The sequence below is a fragment of the Notechis scutatus genome, chromosome 3 (assembly GCF_049901735.1).
Source record: "Notechis scutatus isolate UNSWTSFEM ecotype Mainland chromosome 3, rNotScu1.2, whole genome shotgun sequence".
NCBI classification, from domain to species: domain Eukaryota; kingdom Metazoa; phylum Chordata; class Lepidosauria; order Squamata; family Elapidae; genus Notechis; species Notechis scutatus.
Window position 1 is genome coordinate 188,936,004 of NC_142011.1, and position 21,969 is coordinate 188,957,972.

At 34.6% G+C, this 21,969-nt stretch overlaps 1 protein-coding gene across 1 annotated transcript; it reads right to left on the reverse strand.

Moving 5' to 3' along the window:
- Nucleotides 1-10: 10 nt before the first annotated feature.
- Nucleotides 11-21,429, reverse strand: EIF3E (eukaryotic translation initiation factor 3 subunit E). The gene is made up of 13 exons (XM_026689827.2): nt 21,308-21,429; nt 17,806-17,920; nt 16,861-16,978; nt 15,856-15,898; nt 14,069-14,173; nt 11,784-11,909; nt 7,977-8,101; nt 6,045-6,171; nt 4,652-4,753; nt 4,074-4,183; nt 1,495-1,597; nt 595-729; nt 11-185 (listed from the first exon to the last, which is right to left on the reverse strand). Exons 1-13 carry the CDS (start codon nt 21,395-21,397, stop codon nt 147-149), a joined length of 1,338 nt encoding a protein of 445 aa, XP_026545612.1. The 5' UTR covers nt 21,398-21,429; the 3' UTR covers nt 11-146.
- Nucleotides 21,430-21,969: the final 540 nt, after the last annotated feature.

Sequence of the window (21,969 nt, forward strand, 5' to 3'; positions counted from 1 at the left end):
AGCCAACCAATTAAAAGTAGCCAGTTTTATTCTGATTAATATGTACTGTAAAGTCCACATAATTATCACCTTTTCAAAACAGCACATAATTTAAATCTTTATCAAATGAACTTTTTTTTTTTTTTTTTTGCGCTTCTGGAAACATTTCAGTAGAAGCTGGAATCTTGAGTAGCCCAGTTAGGTGCCTTTAAAAAAAAAGTAAAAATAAAAATTAGAAAACAGTGTCTTTCATTCCTAATTAATGAAACAAGTGTAAGCACAACTATAGAGCATGTTGACTTTGTTTATTAGAAAATACTATGTTTTTTTCCAAAAAGAAGGCAACTATGAATCCCATAAAAAGGAAAAGTAGATATAAAAAAGATAGACAACATTCCTTTGACAGGTGAAGTTTTTGCTTTTTAAACTCAGGGCTCTTAATTCTATATATCTTCCTTATTTTGCTTGTATCAAATTGATATAATTTATTTCAATTCATCATCTGACCTTTCTGAAATATCTAGTTATGTATCTTTGAATTACTGAGGATGATAAATGGACCAAATTTCTTTGCATTTAATATTTTTTAAAAAGACGCAATATATTTCTGCTTACCTCAGCCCTGCTGCCTTGGTTTAGTTTTTTCTCAATATTCATAGCCAGCATTTGACTCCGGAAAGACAAGCTTTTGGTTTTTTCAATCACTTGCTGATAAGGAGATACTGCATTGTTCCCCATAACCACATGACCCTTAAAGAAATCCCATAAATATATTACAACAGGCACAAAGGTATTACAAGCTGAAAATTTAGCAGAAATCACATTCAAAACTGGAGGGTTTATAGATGTTCATGGGTAGAAATTAATACCTAAGCTACTCTTCATAAATTACTACATTGTACCTTAAATTTTCTAGTACTTATCATTCATTTTCTCTCAAATGTTCAAAGTATACCCAGATGATTCTTCCATTTAGGGGGAAAAAACCATTGTGACAGGACCTAGACCGATAAATTTTAGCATTTACCCTCACCTTTGATTCCTTGTCCCTAAATGCATCATTTTATTATTTTATCTTGTATCTGGTTTCCTTTGGAGCTTAGACCATACATTCATAAAAAATAATAATCTGTGAATAGAATGGGAAGTCTTCACATGACAATCAGCTCCCATTTCAGACTTCTTCCCCCAAACCAAACTTCCTAAAACTATATATCCAAGGATGGTCACTTCATGGCCAAAGTTTAACAACCCTTTTGAGATACATAGTTAATGGCGAATTTCTTTTATGCAGATTGGTGTATTTTTACACACACACAAAGAAAAATACAAAGTACATAGTATTGCTTAAATCAGCCAAAGCCTTCGCTACATATTCATCTTAGGATGGTACCATATAATAATCATCTCAGAATCAAATACAGATAAAGAGAGTAGAAACTACAAGAAGCTCTTTGAGTTAATGAGCTTCACAAATTCACTTTAAGTCAGATTACAGTATTTCATGGAACCTACCAATTTTGAATCTATTTTGGCATCTAGCCTTGCATTTCGGATTAAATTCACAATCCATCGCTCAGCTTCTTCAGGTGTCATATTTAATTTATCTGCCAACATACTGAGGAAAGAGAAATAAAAAAAAATAGACTCAGGTTCTTTGTTTGATCTTTGTACAAATTCATACTGATTTATGCTGAACTAAATCTCTATTTCACTATTCCTACATTGTTGCTAGTTTTGTTTTGAATCTTGACCCAGCATCAATCAGAGAAAATGGAAACATGGAAAGACAAAGTTCCCTTTTATAAAAATTGAGTTCCCCAGAATGTCTAAAGATTAAAACTTAAATTATAATTTTAAATACAATTTAGAATTTTTAAATGTAATATAAAGAAAAAAAATCTGTCGGATGTACTTTAAAAGAGTTATTTGTTTGCAGATCTTTAATAGGATACTTTAAAATCTACATCCTGTTTTTTTTGCCAAGTAAACTATGAAAAATAAACAGCAATGTAGTCATAAAAACAAGCATTTTCTAAGTCAACAAGTGTATCATGTTCCCATCCAATTTATTTTAAGGCAGTCCAATTTTGTCTATCCAAAAATTTAGAGAAACCAGAATAACTCATGGATATTATAGTATACTCAGTGAAAACCAAATTAGATTTTATTCTATAGACCCATGATGGCGAACCTATGGTACGCATGCCAGAGGTGCCACGCAGAGTCCTCTCTGCAGGCATGCGAGCCATCACCCCAGCTCAGCTCCGCCGTGCATGTGCCCCTCCCACCAGCAAGCTCAAGTCTCTGTCGTGTATGCACGGGAGTGGGGTGTATGCGTGGGGATGCGTGCACATGCACAGGGTGCATGCATGTGACACATGCACGTGTGGAGGCACACACTGCATTTTGGGGGTTTGCGCGTACGTGCATGTGTGCACACTTTGGGCACTTGATGCTGAAAAGGTTAGCCATCACTGCTACAGACTATATACTTGTCACCCATACTCCACTGGAGTTCTGCAGCTAATGTAAATGCACGTAAGCATATTTTTATAAATATATAGGTATTTTAAAAATATTTCTAGGGGGTGAAGGAATTTGTTTTAATAGGATGATGGGACAGTTTTAACCATTAATCAAATAAACATAACTAAAAAAATCTCACTAAACTTTATACCATCTGCTGAATGTCCATCTTCCTTCTGGTGAAATAATTGCTCTAAGGAAGGTTTTATATTAATTCAAGCAATAAAGCATTAGAAATCTCTTTCATGTGCTTTATCAGATCACTTGTTCTGAGACCTAAGAATGTCAAAAGCCTTTTAACTACTGGGTCAGATTTACAAAGATGTCACTTCATAACTAAACTTATTCTAATAGCATGTTCTTTGTAATATGAAACAGCTTTTGTTATTGTCTTGTTAACACACTTTATACAGATGACATTTCTGTGGCTTTCTAACAACTTCTTAGCATTTCATTTAGTTTTCTATTAATTTGAGAAATATACAGCTTATTTTTGTTAAGCTTCCAGGCTTCAGTAAAGATTTTTTATCTGTAACATGGCCAATAGGCAACATTGGAATCTCTACTTTAATAGTTTCCCAGTGCAATCTCTATCTGCCTTTAATTTAAGTGTTCCATATTGCCTTTCTGGCAATCTTAAAATAGTTCAGCTTATTAAATCTGCAATCTTGCTTCTGGTGAAATAATTGTGTTCTCTCATATCAAGGAAGAAGTTTTTTCTTCCTTGGTATGAGAACATGACTGGCTCCAAATGACCCAGCTGGCTTTATGCCTAAAGCAGGACAAAAATTCAAGGTCTTCATATTCTAGTATGGTGTCTTTAACCAATATAGCAAATTAGATCTTTTAATTCAGTGCAGAATGGATGAATGATCACAAAATGGCACATTTGGTATTAGTTATACAAAATCATTACCCTCCCCAGTTTTTGCATATGCTACATTTAAGCCATTATATTGTTCACTTACCTGTTATCCTTGTCCATATACTTTCTGGACAAAAGCTAGCATAGACTAGGATTAAGCAATCTAGTGCTTGTCATGTTTTGGGCATCAGGTCAGAGCAATCTAGCCAGTATTGTCAATATAAAAGGTTTGTGTGTGTAGTTCAAAACTATTTCTGGAATACCAGATTGCCCTCCCATAAAAATAATCAGAGTGTTTTGTCTGTGACAATCACAATTCAAAAAATATACTGAAGGGGCTGTAGCATCTACTGAGTTTATGTGTATACTTTCATTATAACTATTATACTTGTGTTCAAGGAATTTTCTTACTTTCATCATTTTCTCTTTTATTTGCTATACAGGAATGCAGGATTCACAATATTTGGTACCTGAGGGAAAATGCACTATTTCTGCCAGATAGCAATAAGCTATGTGGAATTTAAACTTTAGATCACATATAAAACAAAACATAATTATAATTTTTTAAAAACTACAATCATCTGATTATTTGAGTATACTGATTCTTCCTTTTTGGTAGTTCAGTTATTAATTAAAAATCTCCACAATATTTATCTGATTTTAGAAATTAACGTTTCTAATGTACTTCACATTTCCTTACTTTATGCTGATACATTGGTGTATCCTACAGAAAGTCTCAAACACAAAGAGTCGTGCATTCTCAATGAAGTCTTCAAGACAGGCCACCAAAAAGAAGTCATTCACAAGAACCTGTTAAGACATAATATATTTTTAGACATGGGCAGAGCAATCGGGGAAACCAAGATTATATGGACCACTTGCAAGCAAGCATCTCCTTTAAATGAAAATGTGCATCAAAGATGCAAAATCCAAAACTTAAAATGAATTCTATATAACCAAGCCATACTGCTACATGTTCTCCTTGACTTCTGGAAAAAAAGCATACTACTGACTTTCAGATATATTTATTCACATAGTCTTGTATAAAGCAATGTAACACTATAAGCATATTGCATTAGCTTCCAAGTTTAAATAAAAACAGCTATTAACTTAGTTTCAGAATTTAATCACTTAAAACTATGTGCTTTGTTACAGGATTAATTTTGTAAATATTTTTAAAATCCCCCATTTCATATATATCTATGTCCAGAGAAAATATAACTAATGAATATTTACTGGATTTTAAATGTTAATTATTTTTTAAAAAAAGATTCTTACCAATTCACATTCTCTCAGCTTTTTTTGAGCTCCATCAAAGTCAACGTTTACATACAAACATTCTACAAATTCAGTAATTGGATCCTTGTAAGTGTAAGATTCCTGCATATTTTAAGAGTAATTGTGCAATATAGTAAGTACATATGTAGATACTCAATGTCCATATGATGCAGTTAGAACAAGTGAATCAGTTTTAAAGTAGTAAGATAAAATGGCTATTTGAAATGTGATCTTAAATATGAATCAATGTCTTTACAAACATTTATAGTTTTCTATGAATTCATGAATTCAGGCTTGTATTATCAATACAGTTTTAATTATAGTTGTGCTCTTTAAAATTTACCTTTCCTCAATTAAGATCACATATTTTAAATTATATTTCTTCTTCAAATATATTGTTTATTCATTATTTATATAGTTGCCCATCTCAAATTCATGATTCTGGGCAGTTAACAATGTTGTCTTTATAATGAATTGAACTATTCAAAGTCTGGTGACTTCATAAACTTTTCTTCTAAGTATGATTCCTGGAAACCATACGAAAGTGGTTTTTTAATGCCTTGATTTTTTCTACTGTTGTATATTAAGTAAATAAATAAATAAAATGATTATTTTGCAGTAGTCTTCCATTCTAACATCACTTACTGGTATCTGGTATCAATAACAAAAGAATATTTAATGTTCAAGTTAGACAGGGAAAAAAGACCTCTACTTTTGTTTTCTGTCTTTGTACTGTTGTTTTGAAATTTGCAAACAGCCCAGTCACTGCAATATGTCAATTCTTCTTCATCATCCAGCATTGCTTACAATAAAAATGTGGCAGATTAATCTATTGCAACTTAATGTTCCTCTTGATATTTGATCACAATACCCATCATTTGCCATGCAGCACATCTATGGATAAGTTAAGGCTAATTTAACTGAATTAAGGCAGAGGTGTTGCTCTTTGAACTTGAGTACTCAACCCCAAAATCATTTCTTGTTCAAATATGCATTGCTGAGAAGAGTTGCAGAGAAAAACTTCATCAGGGAAAAAGAAATCCAATCTGAAGTTATAATTTCTAAGGCACTTTGGAGCCGTTTTATTTATTTTTTTAATGGTCACGCATTAAATGGCTTAATGTGTGACCATTAAAAAACCAACCTCCTTTTGGTTTAATTCACCAAATATGTATGCACTTAAATGCATTTTCAAGGTCATGTATCAATGAAAATCAGTAAAACCAAGACATTACGTTTAATACAAATGCTGTAAATGTAAAGGTGATTTAAGAATACACTGAAGACTTATTTTCCTATAGCACAGAAACTCCAAATTTTATTTTCTATTAAAATAACTTAAAACAAACCTTGAGCAACCCATAGTAATTGTAAAAACGTACATACTCCTTACCTGCTGAATAACCTTGACTAAGTCCTTCAATACCTGCCTTCGTTTTCTAGCATCTTTATTTGTTATCACAGCTGTAGTCAGGTATCGAAGAATATGTGGGCACATTGTCTGAATTGCATTAATATATCTGAAGAAACAGAATATTATTTAGTGAGATAGCAAATATTTAGAATGCAGTTGTTCATTATGAACCCAGAAAAATCCCAACATTTATTTATGTTTTTATGGTAGCCAAACACAGGCCATTTAGAGATTAAGCAAGCAAACAATGAACAAAATCCTGAAACAGATTTTTTAATGTAATGATCAGAAACTTGGTCTTCAAATGAAACTTAAAACTTTTCTATGGAACTAAAGCTTTATCCCATGATAATATAATTAAAATGCAGGACATGTAACAGTGATTGGAATCGTTTTAAAGAAAGTTGCATTTCCATTCAAAACCCTTAACGAACATCTTCAGAGCCTACAAAACAAGCACTAGTTTTAAGCAACCTATGCCAAATTACACCAATGAATTATGGCATAAAATATGAGCTCAGTGCCATTGTATAAAATTACAGATAGAAAAATTACTCAAATACTTGCGATGCAGTAACAATAATTTACTATAACTATCTTGAGGATGGTAATTGAGTATGTTCAATCTAGAAATGATATCATACATATTGTTTGGATATAATGGCCAGAACTTATGATGAATCATATGCCCTTGGAACATAGTGCAATGGCAGTGAATCAGTGCATTACCTCATAAAACACTTACATCACTACCCAATTTCAATGAAATTGATAGCCTGTGTTCCTTAAAATCTTCGATAGCTTTAAATGTAATACAGTTTCACTAACCAAGAGAGTAGAAATGATCTTCTGTGTTTACCCCAGATGCTACTAAAAGGTTTACCTGTAGTATTTCTTCACTGATTCATGCATCACATTATTGCAAAAAGCTTCAAGTTAAAAGATAAAGATCAATTGCTAATTCCAGCCATTTTTAAAAGTATCCATGAAATACTTTGATAGCAGCTTTCAAAGTTGACATGGATTTAACCAATTCTGCTCATCAACAAAGAACTGCTTCCTGACAAGGCAATCAAATTCAGCATGACTCTATATATATTTACTTATATTCTATTAGCCAGTGTTCCTTACTATTAGTAGTAGTAGCAGTAACAGTAAGTGTCCCTTGCTATGGAATTATTAATTATTACAATTAGTACAGTTCCTTGCTATGCTAAGAAATAATTAATTTTGCTTTATTTTGGCATAGTGTGTTATATAAACTCAACCATTCTGATATACTCAAGAGAACAAATTATTTTATAAAACTGCTGTTGACAACCCTGTGGAACCAAATTGAATTTTGTGCACCTCTTGGAAGTTTCCTTGGACTGTCATTACTAAACTGTTGCAATTTTTTAAAATAAAAAAACTTCTCTTTTTTAAAAAATAATCCTGTTTACATGTTTATATAAAATGTTGTAAAAGTGATTCAGAAGTAGCTCTTTGGAATTGCCCAACATAGTACATATCTGCTAATCATTAAACTTTTTCCGGGCTTCTAAATGAACCTAAAAAAATGATGGCTGGTTTAACAGTTATATTAAGAGTCACCTCCTTTATAGCATCATCATCATCAACAGCTTTTTCAAGGTTGCCCAGAAGCCAAAAAAAGATGGATTGCTTTATGAATAGCAGAGAGGGGCTGTGTTCATATAAGTGCATGTAAATTATTTTGAAAATATGCATTTTATTTTATAGAACATTTTACTACAAGAATATATCATAATCAAGTCAAATGTTGTAAGTGCATGATCTAAACAATCTGAGAAAGTTACAGTAACTTTTAAATATTCTGATTAAATCTTTAATATGCTCAGGTGTGAAATAACTTTCTATATCCATGTTATCTGTAAGTTCAACACAACTTACTGAGGCTGGTAGAGGAAGAGATCAATGATATTATCTCTGCCTTTAATATGGTTGAAGAAAACAAAGAGGGACCAGTGAATAAGCCATGTTCTCTGCTGAAGAGCCTGGAGTGGAGAGCTGACAGACTGAAAAAGAGATTTATAAAATTAAAATTATTTTAACTATTAAAGCTTATTGTATTTTGAGATCGGGAAGCTAAGGATTCAAATAAATGTTTCTTAAGAGAGAATATTTACTCGTTCTTTTAACAGTTTCCTATGACTGATCCCGTGCTGTTCAGGAATATACCCCATATTCCAGAAAAGCTGTTTTGGGAGCAACGAAATGACTGTCAGGCACAAGTAATCAGAAACACTAATGAATAGCCTCAGACTGTAACTTTATTGCTTATCACCTATGTTACAAGAATCTTACGAGACTGCTTGCCTTCCCCTGGGAATGACCAGATAAGCCTTCATGGGTTTGGGGAGACATCATGCTCAATGACTCCAAGCTAGGCCCTTGCTTGATTCGTCCCACAAGCCTAGCTGGCAATTCTTTCATATTGATGCAGAGAAGACAAAGGAGTAAAGAACATCTTTTTCCCCCACTGATCTATTAAAGTTTTAGCTTCTTTCTTACTCCACTTCAAATACTCCATTTCAAATTATGATAGAAAAAAATCAGTTTTGAATTTCTTTCACTAAGATGTCAAAAAAAAACCACAACAGACTAGTTGTACAACTTATGGCAGAGAGCAACTGAATGGCAAATTCATTTTCTGCAGCTATTCCCACAGCCACAATACCAAGCAATATCTCCCAGTTGAAGAAAATGCAAGCAACCAATTTATTTATCTTCTACCTTTAATATTATAATTAATATTAACATTATCTAACATTATATATGATATAAAAGGGATTGCCACAAAGAAGAGGGAATCAAGCTATTATCCAAAGCATTAAGGGCAGGACAAGAAGCAATGGATGGAAACTAATTAAGGAGAGAAGCAACTTAAAATTAAGAGGAAATTTCCTGACAGAACAATTAATCAGTGGAACAATTTGCTTCCAGAAGTTGTGAATACTCCAACACTGAAAGTTTTAAAGAGATTAGATAACCATTTGTCTGAAATAGTGTAGGGTTTCCTGCCTAACCAGGGGGTTGGAGGTCTCTCCAAGGTTCCTTCCAACTCTGTTTAATATTCTATTCTATTCTTATTCCTACTGACAAGTGTCATTTTATAAGTGACAAAAAAGTAAATTAAGAACATTGCTGCCAGTTAAGACTTTTTCCCTCACATATTGTAAGGGCAGACTTTCTCTACTTTATATTATGTAACAAAACCAACACGTGTGTCTACCTATCTTGTTATATCTGGCAGGAAAGACATGTTCTGGGTCCTTCTGCAAAAGAGTTCCCTTGAGATTAGACTTCCCCCGATCCTACTGATCTTTCACATGGCATTAAAAATTTGGGTTTCCCACAAAGGCTGGAATTCTTGAAGTATGAGTGAGTGGTTTATATGGTATGTTCTTGGCTGCTATGTTATGCTATTGATGTTTTTAAAGTGTTGATTTGTTTTACTCCATTTTTATCTTGTTTTTACAGTTAGATGCCCAGAGTCATATATAAGAGATAGGCAGTCATACAAATTTATTAAATAACCACTACCAAGTAGCCACTGCAAGAGCCACTTTTCCCATTAATTTGTTGCAGGAGTGAACAAGCCATATTCACATGACTCCATTTGTAGCTCTAACTTGTGTTCTCTGAAATTTGGTAATAAAATTATAGATTTTATATGGTGTTACCTTTGAGTAGCTCCCACATCAGCAAAAACATTAACATTTGAAATGGGAGATGCCCTGGAACACAAATAGCATCCATTTTCACCTTTAACACATGTCTTGCTTCCAGAAGTGCTTAATTTCAGGCTGTTTTGCTTTGTTTCTGTGGAGGGTTTGTTTTTTTTTTAAAGAGGGTTTTGTCAAGAACACTGAGAAATTTTCCAGAAATGTGTTACAGATTGTATCAGCATCCTCAGTGCCAAGAAAAAATCAATAACATCTTTCTGCATTCTATCACTGGTGAGGTATAACAAAGATAATGATACAGAATATTAGATTTCTGATGCTAATGCCTGGGTTGTTTGCAATGCAGATGATCAGCTTGGATGAAATAAGTAGAATGCCAAAGTATAAAGAGATACCATGGCTAATACTGTCATCAGGCAAAATGTATAGCAGGAATAAGGAGAGAAAAATTTACTGAGGGCTTGGTTACAGTGCTGAAACCAATTCAAAAATTTTAGTGAAGTACAATTATTTCATTACAAGAAAAACCTGGAATTCATATAAAAACACATACCATACATACCTACAATTAATAATTAAAAAGATAGCTCAGTGAGGAAAACTAAGTCATCTGGCATCTTCAAAGATGTAGATTTGGAAGTATCAATCAAAATTAGCCCACATCCTTGATTTAAATTTAAAATAACTTTGTACTCCATGTTCCTAGATATTAACTTTATTTTTTTAAAGGGAAATTGTTCCATTTTTAAAGAAGTGTTATGTTCTACCCCGACTTTGGAAAATACATTTTATAACTTGTCAAAGGATCTGAAATTTTATGAGAAATTTTTACGAGTCATTCTTTTTGCTTAATATATCTAAAAAAGGATAGGCAACCATTAAATATTATAATTTATAATCTATTCTGAAAGTGGGAAAGGATAAGATATGTTAAAGATAACAAATATATTTTTTCCTCCTCCTATTCTTAATTCTGTATGACCTACTCATTCTACTTGCTCCTTGCCTCTCTCGCCAGCGCCATCTCCAACAACAGCGGCAGCAGCGGCGGGAACCATGGAAGCTACGGAGGTAGTTCCCCCGCCCAAGAAGTGGCTGAAATGCTGCCGGTGGAGGAATGTGCAGCACGCCAAATGCGGCAGCAGCACGGGCAGAAGGGAAAGCAACAGTTGCAGAGGAAGCAGCAGCAGTGGGTGCCAAAGTTCTCACGATGTAAAGTGCCCCGCCGAGGCCGACATCCACACCACTGCAGCCGGCCCGCTGACCCGGCTTGCACCCAGCACCATACCCGGGTCTGCAGCAAAGGTGCTTGGCAGGGGTAGGGAGCCCTCCATGCTCCGCCATGATCCGTCCGTTAGAAGCGGCTGGTGGTGAGGCGTGACTGCCCACGGGGAGCTCTAGGCGAGGGTGCGCATGTGGGGAGAAATTAAGTCACCCCTGAAAAGACGGCTTAGCCATTTTTTCAGGAGTCAAAAAGAAATAAGGCCTGGCCTTATTTTCTGAGAAACATGGTAGTTAATATTAACTCTTTCCCAGCATGATCTTCCTTCTATTTCCACCTAGAACAGTTGTTTATTATCTCTACATTGCATTTTGCATCTATTTCCACCTAGAACAGCAGTTTATTATCTCTACATTGCATTTTGGCATGCTTCTCCAAGTAGATAAAAAAATTCAAATATTGTTCCAAGTACAAAAGCAATATGGGAACAGAAAGTGCTATTATGCACTATTATGCACCTCCTAGTAACTAGCTAGTTGAGCTAGTCCTGAAATTCTGAAAGCGTGACTCCGACCTTCTTTCAGCTAAGATTGGGTCATCAATAATTAACTAATTGAGCTCATTTTTCCGGTCATATAAAATCTTGAAAATATTCTCTGAAACAGACTTTGAAAAGCAGTCATAAAAATGAATCTGAGGAAAACATGAGCTGGTATTAAATATGTCAACATCCAGTAGGTATCTTCCCCCATCTTTATTATGTGGTGAAGCAAACGAAAACAAACTCACACTATTATCAATTGTCTCTTTCAACCTTGTAAGGTCTTCCATGGCAGCATCCCAGTCCTGCATCAGAATTCCAGATGCCAGCTTTCCCCAGAGTGAGCTCAAAGCATTTCTATCTGTTGATGGAACCTGTTTTAAATAAGTGAATCCGATTACAATAACCGCAATAATTTAATATTTCTCTAGGTCAAACATTTTGATTAGAGACTTGCTGGCACCAGCAGAGAGAGAGAATATGCCATTGACATACTTGCTCCACAATTTTGGGGAAATGGGCTGTGTTTCATTTAGCAAATCAGTTTTGATTTTCAAGGAAACAATCAGCAGTAGGCATTTCCAAGGAGATTCAGCTGGAGATTAAAACAACAGGAAAGCCTGGAGAATTGGCAACCACAGCTTCTGCACAGGGTTTTCAATTCAAGCAATAATGATCTTTTCATTAACAATACTTCAGTGTAGTTTGGGGTTTCACGCACTAATTTAAAAGGGTTTAAAGCTTAACTAGTAAAACCTCAACTCTACTGAAAATATTTCCTAATCAGAATGAAGAAAATCTAGACAGGAAAATAGGCCACTAACTGTTTAACTGATTGGATCATTATAAATTTTAAACCAAGATGTAATGTAATGGCACTTATAGTATTCTACTTATGTTTCCTGTCATTTTGAATAGTCAACAAAACAAAGTTTAAGGCCACATCATTCAGAAAGTATACTTTTGATCTCTGGTCGTTTTGGATCAATTCTTACATTTAAAAAAATACTTTGAAAAAGCATGCAATTTTCACATTAGGCTCTAAATAACATTGTGTCTTGGAATAAGGAAATGCATATAAAACCTCTGAGTTTACTAGTACATTATTAAATCAAGTGATACTGATGTGAAATAATATAGTAAAAAGAAAAAGCACTAATACAATGCTTAAACCTCTATCCAAGCAGCAATTTTCATAAACTTTTGATATTTGAACAAAAAATGTTATTTCTTCATTTCAACAGACTAAATATTGTATCCATAGACATTTCAAAAATTGATACAGATCCACTTTAGAAACTTTATAGTAGTGGAACCTTCTATCCTTTAGTGGAATCATCTATTAGGGTAACCATCTGGCCATCCACATTTAAATGCATGTACATAATACTATTTTTCCCACTATAAGATTACAAGATCTATAATGGTATGCTGTTTTGGCATACCTGTATATTTGGCACTGCAATAAACTTGAGAGTTTACTGTATTAAAAACTCAGCAAGTAAACAAATGAAAACCAGAAATATCAGAAATAAAACAATAAATCAATAACTCTCATTTCTAAATACACACTTTCTTCATGAGATTAAAAATCATAGTTATTGGTAAGTCAGGAAGTTGGCATTTCTGAGATGGGGGAGGGGGAACATTGCTAGGAGTAGATAATTTCCCTTAGGAAAGCAGGAACATCACCACAGGGATTGCCACGTTACTTAAACCAAATTTTGTTACACATACTTATATAATCACTGGACAAAATGTATCAAGCAATCTACAGAGATACTCCTCAAGAACAAATATAATAAGCAGCTACAACAGATATTTGTCATTTATTTGCATAGTTTCTTATCGAGGCTGTGCAGTGCTTCTGATTTAACTCAACATGATGCCATCTTTGTCTGATATCACACAATCCCAGGAAAAAAATTGCACCTGCTTTAATAAGTTAACTCTATGTTCTCTGAAACATGTTTTCAGAATCAAATGCAAACATGCACAGGTTTATGTATTTAGTAATTAACTTATACTGATTATGAGCCATCAAGTCAGTATTGATTTTTAGCAACCATAGATACATTTTTTTCAAGAAATTATAACAAGAAAATTTATAAATAGCCACCAAGCTTCCTAAAACTTAAAACTTTAGTTAACTATAAAAATTGTTCCATTTAAAGCAAATGTAGTATTTCTATTCAGACAAGTCAGAAATACAACATTTCCAGACTGCTCTTAAGAATTAAACATGCAGACCTTAATATGCTATTATGGTTCTCAGAAGCTAAAGTAGCAGACAAACATTTGGATTTTACTGGTGTTATGACATGTACTTTTGAGTGTTTAGAAAAATAAGAAAGTGAAATAAAAACCTCTGTAATATGTAAAATGACAATATCCTCTCAAAAACAGAGACATCTCCATATGAAATATTCCCTAAATTAAAGTGCAGTCCATGTGCAATATTATGCAACCACTACCTAGAAGATCTAGTTGAAAGTTGGACAATAATTTAAAAGTATAATATAAAGATACTTACCAATACTCTAAACAAGTATAGATATTCTGATGCTGCTGTATAATTACCACATTTATACTGGAATTTTGCGAATCTATAAAGGCTATCTAGATATTCTTGCCTAAACTGAAAAACATAGAAAATAAGCAATATCAAGAAAAAGTTAATATTTAAGGTTGAAAATTTATTTGAAAATTCATAATTGGATATTTGTTTAGGAAATTTTATTACCACGAACTTCCTCATGGTGACTCCAGGTGGCTTATAGGAATAAAACCCCAAATACAAAGCCACACAATGGCAAATAACAATATGCTCTGGCTACACTTTGTCTGGCTACTTCAGACTAAACACAGAAACCTATTATAGGTAACTACCGACTTACGAACCATTTAAGGACAGTTCAAAGTTTTGACAGCCTCAGAAAAAATGACTTATGACTTGTCCTTGAAATTATGACCATCACACCACTACTGTGATCATTTAATATTAATTTGGACACTTAGCAACTGACTTGAATTTATCACAGTTGCAGTGTCTTGCAGTCATGAGATCGCAATTTGTGACTTTTTCAGCCAGCTTCTGAAAAGCAAAGTCAATTGGGATCCCCGATTCGCTTAATGCTGTGATTCGCTTAACATCCAACAGAAATAGTCTGGTGATTTGATTCGCTTAATAACTATATCATTTAGCAACTGAAATTCCAGTCCCAATTGTGGGTTTAAGTCCAGGACTATCAGTACTGAGTCTGTATTATTACGAATGAGCTAGCCTAGATTCTCCCAATTATATTTATGCTTTATTAAACTTGATTTTTTTAACATAGAAAAATGGTCAAAATTGTTATACTTCTTTTATGTTTAATATGGTTAATCATCTTAAGCTGCATCTTAGGCCACATACTGGAATACTAAAATGACAGTAATTTTACGTTATGTATTGAAATGAGCTTTAACTATATAAAGTCCAGAATGAGACATAATTACACTTACAATCAATGAGTTATTTGGTCAGCAAAAAAGAACTCTATGAAACAACTAGGCTGGGATCAAATTTATTTTCCTTAAAATGAACTAAACATGCTGACTGAGTTTTCCTGCATTAAAACCAATAGGCTTCCAAGTCTCTTACTTCCACAGATAGCTTTCCTTGTTTGGTTCAAATGGATGAAAACTGAGCACAGTACATTAGGGTAATTCAATCTGGGAATTAGCCAAGCTGTTATTGGAAAAGGGCATCTTATTTTGCTTTACCTATTTATCCTTATTTACTAATGTTTGAAGTGAATTCAAACAGTCTGTTTGTATTTTTTGCAAATTGCAGTCTTTAACAAGCTGCTTGGAAAGTGGTTTACCACTGAGTTTAAAGGATTTGCAAGAATAATCCTGAATACCTTAAGTGAATAAACTGGATTAATGACAGAGATTTAGAAGATTACCTTTGGAATGGAAGACAGATATTTGTTTCTTTATTTTGTATTATGGTCTTATTTTTTCTATTTTATTTCAAACTACTAATTAGTTCTACAGCCTGCAGAGAAAGCAATTATTCCAATACTTTCTAACCATAATTTGGGAGAATTTCAAAAATAGGCATTATCATGCCATATCAAAAATAATTTAATTTCCAAATTATAAAATTTAAATGTATAACAAGTAATTACAATGATAAGAATATTTAATATCAGTATTAAAAATCAAATATAACATTTATTCATTTTTTATTAAGTGTAATTCACAAGGTGCATTTACAGAACAAGGCAAAAGTAAGTTTAACTTAGTTTTACAGATTTAATAGTAAATACATACTCCATGCTTCTCAGCTAAGTAGTCAAATAGCACCCGACCATCCCTGTAATAAATAAAAATTAATAATGATGCTATAATTGGCTATATGAATCTTTAAAATTAAATAAAATGTGCTTCCAATAGTTAATTCATTCCACACAACCTTTTATGGATAATGAATCTATTCCTTTAAAGCAACGATAGTGTGGCCTTGCTTAACACTTAACTATGATAAAGTGACCCAGGCAACAAACCACAATTAATCATATTTTGACAGCATGTAATCAAGTTGGATTTGAAGGTAATGCACAGGGAATAGAAAAATGTCGATCCTATTTTCTACTTCCCCTGGCTTTGTTCTGAACAAAAAATCATATGCTTGCAATGAAGAAACAGCACAATGAGAATAACCTTTCCATTTAGTCCTTTCCCCCTTTTAATTTTCCTGAAAGAATATTTAACATTTTAAGTGGCATTCATCTTAGCTACTTCTTCTTAAGGAAGAACAGAAACATACAAGCTTATAGTTTTACTGCTTGTGTATCTTTAAATCAATCCCATAATAATTTAAATAAAATCTGCTAAGCATTATTTTCTATTTTATTTCTAATCAGAAATATTTTAGCGATTTGATTTTAAGTCTCTTTTATTACTCTATAAATAACTCAAGATGGCAAAAATGCCTAGTTCTCCTTGTTCCTCCTCTTTTTCTCCACAAGCACATTGTCAGATGGGTTGGGCTGAGAGACAGACTGACTGACCCAAAGTCACCCAGTCAGCTTTCATGCCTACGGCAGAACTAGAACTCAGTTTTCTGATTTCTAGGCCAGCACCCTAATCACACCAAAGTAGCTGTTTAAATTTAAATTTAATCTAAAGCTTTAAACACATATACTAAGGAGTCTTGCTCAATTAAGTGTGATTCACTTTGCTTACTCAACGAAAAAAGCTTTAACAGAAGGAAAGCAGTATATTTTGAAGCATTTCATGATGTGTATAACAAAAGAAAACATGTAGAAATGTTACCTGGTGGACTGCATTTGAAGTGTGGTTTCTTTGTCTTCAAACATCTTAACAATGGGATCCATTTCTTCCTGAAGCAACTGTAGCTGTGCAACTACTGTGTTTCTCTTCTCACGTAAGGCTGAATGAAAAATATAGTGAGTGATCTATGCAAACTCCAATTCTAGACATACATATATAATACTATGTAGCAATAGCACTTAAGACTTATATGCCACTTTACAGTGCTTTACAGTCCTCTCTAATCAGTTTAGAGTCAGCCTGTTGCCCCAACAATTTGGGTCCTCATTTTACCCACCTCAGAAGGATGGAAGGCTGAGTCAACCTTGAGCCTGATGAAATTCAAACTGCCAAATTGCAGGCAGTTGGCAGTCAGCAGAAGTAGCCTGCAGTACTGCACTCTAACCACTGTGCCACTACAGCTCATGTATTCTTATCATTTGCAACTTTTAATTAGACATACTTTACTAAAAATATAAATGTATGCATTTTATAATTATACGTGTAAGTTACATTTAACATCAAATTCAATACACTACATATACGCTTGATGTAACTTCATTATTTTGGGCTTGGTAAAATGAAACAACTCTTTTCAAGAAAAGAACTATTATTGTATTTCCTTTTGAAGGACTTCACAATTTGAAAACTTTGCTTGTTAACTATGAATTACTACAATCTGAGAGGCTGAGCCAAAGTTTTTTTTTAAAGTTCTTCTAGCATTAGCAGAAACTGGTGGTGGTAAATCAAGTACTTGTACCCAATTGGAAGTACACAGAGATTATGGAAATGCAGATGAACACATAATAAAATTTATAGAATGGAATATTTATAGAAGATTTCTTCTACACCTTTTGATTTGAAGCTTACTAAAAGATTTTATTCCTCTTAATTGTGAAGACTGATTACAGATTATGCAATGGTTCTATTTAAAACTAAATCACATACCCTGGGGAATATCATCAGAATAAAGATTTCTGTAGACATCCATAGCAAAGTCCACCATGTTGGTGTCATCAAGAAGCTCCAGTTTTCCTTGTAGTAGTTCCTTTTCATTGTATATCTGGAAAAATAATACACGTGAATGAATTTCTATGTTTTCTTTTAATTTCAGGTTTATTTAAGCACATCATTCTTTAGTTTTGTAACCTTTTGTAAGGAGTTTCACAGTCAGCCAGGTAAACAGTTTATTAATTTGATACCCTGAACAATGTATTCTACAAATTTAAAGACTTGAGAAATGGAGAAATTAGAAATCATACAGAGCAAATCATACATTAATTTAACACTGAATCTAGGCAGTTTTCTTTATTTTTTATTATTTCAATTTATATGGCTGCTCATCTCAAGTTCATCATTCTGGGCAGTATCCATAGCTCCTGTTGCTTCTGTCAGAATGCTGAAAGCAATGTCACAAGTTCTATCCCTTTGGGGCATGTATACAACATTATGACTCAAGTAAAAAAGAAACAGGGCTTGTGTTGTGATGCCAAAATGCTGCTAGAATTAAGTGTATGTGCATCCCTATCACATTACATAAAGAAGCCACATCTGAGATTAGTAAAACTGGGCTCTGCCAGTTATCAAAAACCTTTAGTATAGAACTTATTCTTATACTACATGCAATTACTGTTCTATAAGCTAACTAGCTGGCATGATTTTATTGTACAATTTCTTTGTTATGAACCTCCCAGAATTGTTGAGATGGTATACAAGTTTAATGTATTATCATATCACATGTAATCTATCACATGTAATATGATCCTATCACCCCCAGAGATTAGACTGGGCCCCACTCTGATTCTCTTCTGGAAGGCGTTGAAGACCTGGTTCTGCCAGCGGGACTGGGGAACGCAGAGCGGGATGGAGTCCATCAAATGGCTCCTGTGATCTGCTGTCGTCAGGGCAGCGGGTGGGAGCTAGGGGTGATTTTTTATTTTTTTATTTTTCAAGATTTTGTTCTATTGTACGTTATTAATTTTTTTATTCTTTTTGCTAGTTTTGTTTTTTATTTTAAATATGGTTTCACACTCTGTAAACTGCTTTGAGTCGCCATGGGCAAATAGGTGACAATATAAATTCAATAAATAAATAAATAAATCTATACAATTTCAATTAAACACACAGGATATAAGTTGTATCCAAAAACAAGTGCTAACCATATTTTGGTGCACAAAGTTAGAGAACATTACAATTTATTAGTATATATCTTCCTTATATAAGCTCTCAGACTAGAGAAAGAAAGCTGGAAATTCACAACCCCAGAAGAAAGGGCTATTTCATTATATATTCCTGTGGTTAAATAATGCCTAAAACCTGTAAGTATTATAGGAAATTTTTTTTGCAGTGATTCACAAGTAATTCCATACAAGGTTGATTCTAAACACATTTTTTATATTTCTGTCCTTGCATTAAATTTATGCATAATGTATCAATACAAAAAAGCAGCTAATAGCATACTATATTAGTAAAATAACATACTTTCAGTTTAACATAACTCAGAAAGAAATGTGCATCAGATTTTGTATTTAAGTGACATACTACATGGATTTTTGATAAAAGTCTTAACTGAGAAGGATGGAAATTCAGTCACTTTATTGTGATTGGTAGCCTGATGGTTTTTGTGTTCTAGGATTTGTATAGCTATTACCATACTGTAATAATTGCCAGTAAATCCAGTATAATATACTGAATCAGGAAACTAAAATAATAGGATGGCACTGTATTTATCAGGCAATATATCAGCTCCAACTCCCCAAAAATGAGTATGCTTGGGCACAAACACAGCACCTATCCCTAATTTTTTAAAGCAACCATGCCTTTTCCTGCTATCATGGAACAGATGCTTTAAAGCAGGGGTCCCCAAACTTGGCAACTTTTAAGACTTGGGGACTTCAACTACCAGAATTCCTGGGAGTTAAAATCTACAAGTCTTAAAGTTGCCAAGTTTGGAGACCTCTGCTTTAAAGAGTTGCAGACATTTTATTAGATTTTATACCACCTTTATTTTACTATATACAGTGGCAAACATACATAATACTCCTTCCTCATCCTATTTTCCCACAAAATCAATCCTGTGAAGTGGATTGAGCTGACAGCAACTGGCCCAAAGTTACCCAGCTGGGTAACTTTCATATCTAAGGTGGGACTAGAACTCATAGTATCCTGGTTTCTAACCTGGATAGTGGTTAAGTGCCTTAACTACTAGACCAAACAGTTATTATGGACATTCCAAAGTATTTTTTGGAAGTAAATCCAAAACTCTGCTTTAATCTAGCATTATCTAATGATTCAAACTGAAAATCTTCCTATTCATTGAAACAATGTTTTAACCCACTATACTGTGCCAGCTACAATACTGTTGCAGAATAACACAGAATAAGAGCTGGAAGGGACCTTGGAGGTTTTCTAGTCCAACCCCCTGATTAAGCAGGACTATTTCAGACAAGTGGCTAGTTTCTTCTTAAAAGCTTCCAGTGATGGGGCACCCACAACTTCCGAATGCCAATCTTTAGCTTCTCACAGTTAGGACATTTCTCTTTAGTTTTAGGTTGCTTTCTGTCAAAATTCAGTGAAACCATTGTATAAAAGTCAATTTATAAAAGGCACACTAGAATCAGTAATTAATGTATTCAAGTTCCAAGAATTTCAGATTGTGGCCAGCTATTCAGACTAGTACTGCAATGAATTTGGCTAGGCTTGTTCCAACAAAAACACCTTATATCACCTAAAATTACAGTGTTACAGCACAGCCATCAAAAATACCCTCAGAACCACGTCTAAGGCGTATGACCCAGAGGATTCTTCTGCACTATGAGATTCCTTACTATTGAAGTAAAATGGGAATTTATCCTTATATCCTTGTAAGCCGCCTTGAGTCGTAGGTGGCAATATAAATTTTCTAACTGAATAAACTTGGCATGCAGGAGTTTTTCTTCCACATTACACAGGGGAGGATCTCAAATCGGTCCTCTTCTAACACTTTAAAAGCCTCACTTTCCATTATTTACAAATATGGCTCCAAGTTCGAAAGAAACCTCTTAATCGATAACAGGAAGTTTTATTGCCTTAATTTCCTTGACGCCTATATAAGCATATCGATTGGAAGGGGAAAGGAAACAGCTGACTTTCACCCTCGCGGGTTTGGGATTTCGTGGTGGTCTCCCATCCCAATACCGGCATTGTATGATGTCCTAGGCGTGGGCCCAGCCGGCCGTTTAGAACAAGTTCAAGTATTAAATCTACAAATGTGGCTTGGGAAAAGCCACAGCTCGGGGGTCCGTCACTCGCGATCCTCTGCTACCGCGCCACGCACACCACGCATAGAGCAACCGGCCTCAGAGAGAGGGCGGCCCAGGTTTCCTCGGTCGTGGCCGCCTTCGACGAGGCTCCCGGGGAGATGTCGTTCCAAATCCCAGACGGTTGTGGCTCGGAGAGTCGCCTCACTCACCCCTTTTACGGAGAGGAACTCGAGGAGCGGAAAGACCAGGTGCCGGTCCAAGAAATTCGCGATCCGGTTAGTCAGATCGTATTCCGCCATCTTGGACAGGCGGCTGAGGAAAAGGCGGGTCCAACGCACGCCGCCGCCAACACGCCTAACCTTAAGCGCGCATGCGCGTCAGGGTGGGCCCGACTGCTCTCTAAACGGATGGATTCAATTGGGCGGTTCTTCAGCGGTCAGCATCAGCTACGCATGCGCTTAGGTGCACGCTTCTCTTTTACTCCTTCTCCGCTGAAAACTTTAACCCTAAGCCGGTGGGTGTTTTGCTTGCAATCGTTCTCCGCTTTCCAAAGCATTAGCTTTGTAGGTTCTAGAGCTGGGGTTTGATTTCTGGAAGTCTCTCCGCATAGGATTGCCTTGACAATGTTGCAGTGTAGGGCAGTGTTTCTCAACCCAACAACTTTAAGACGTGCGGACTTCAACTCCCAGAATTCCTTCGTCTATCATATTAGTTGAGGGAATTCTGGGGATTGAGGTCCTCACATCTTAAAAGTTGCTGCGGTTGAAAACATTGGTATGTGGTGTGTGCTCAGGTTATGTTTACCTGAACTCTAGTTTATTCGACTATGGCCCATGAATCAAAGTAATCTCAGAAATGCACAATACGAAGA

What these genes read in the sequence shown, in the direction of transcription:
- EIF3E (XM_026689827.2), bottom strand. Translation starts at nt 21,397, where the DNA reads ATGGCGGAATACGATCTGACTAACCGGATCGCGAATTTCTTGGACCGG. An exon ending in AAGAGACAATTGATAATAGT is followed by an intron (nt 8,102 to 11,783) that starts GTGAGTTTGTTT and finishes TCTCTTTTTCAG; the next exon opens with TCTGTCAGCTCTCCACTCCA. An exon ending in TAGTCAAGGTTATTCAGCAG is followed by an intron (nt 4,754 to 6,044) that starts GTAAGGAGTATG and finishes TAAAATATGCAG; the next exon opens with GAATCTTACACTTACAAGGA.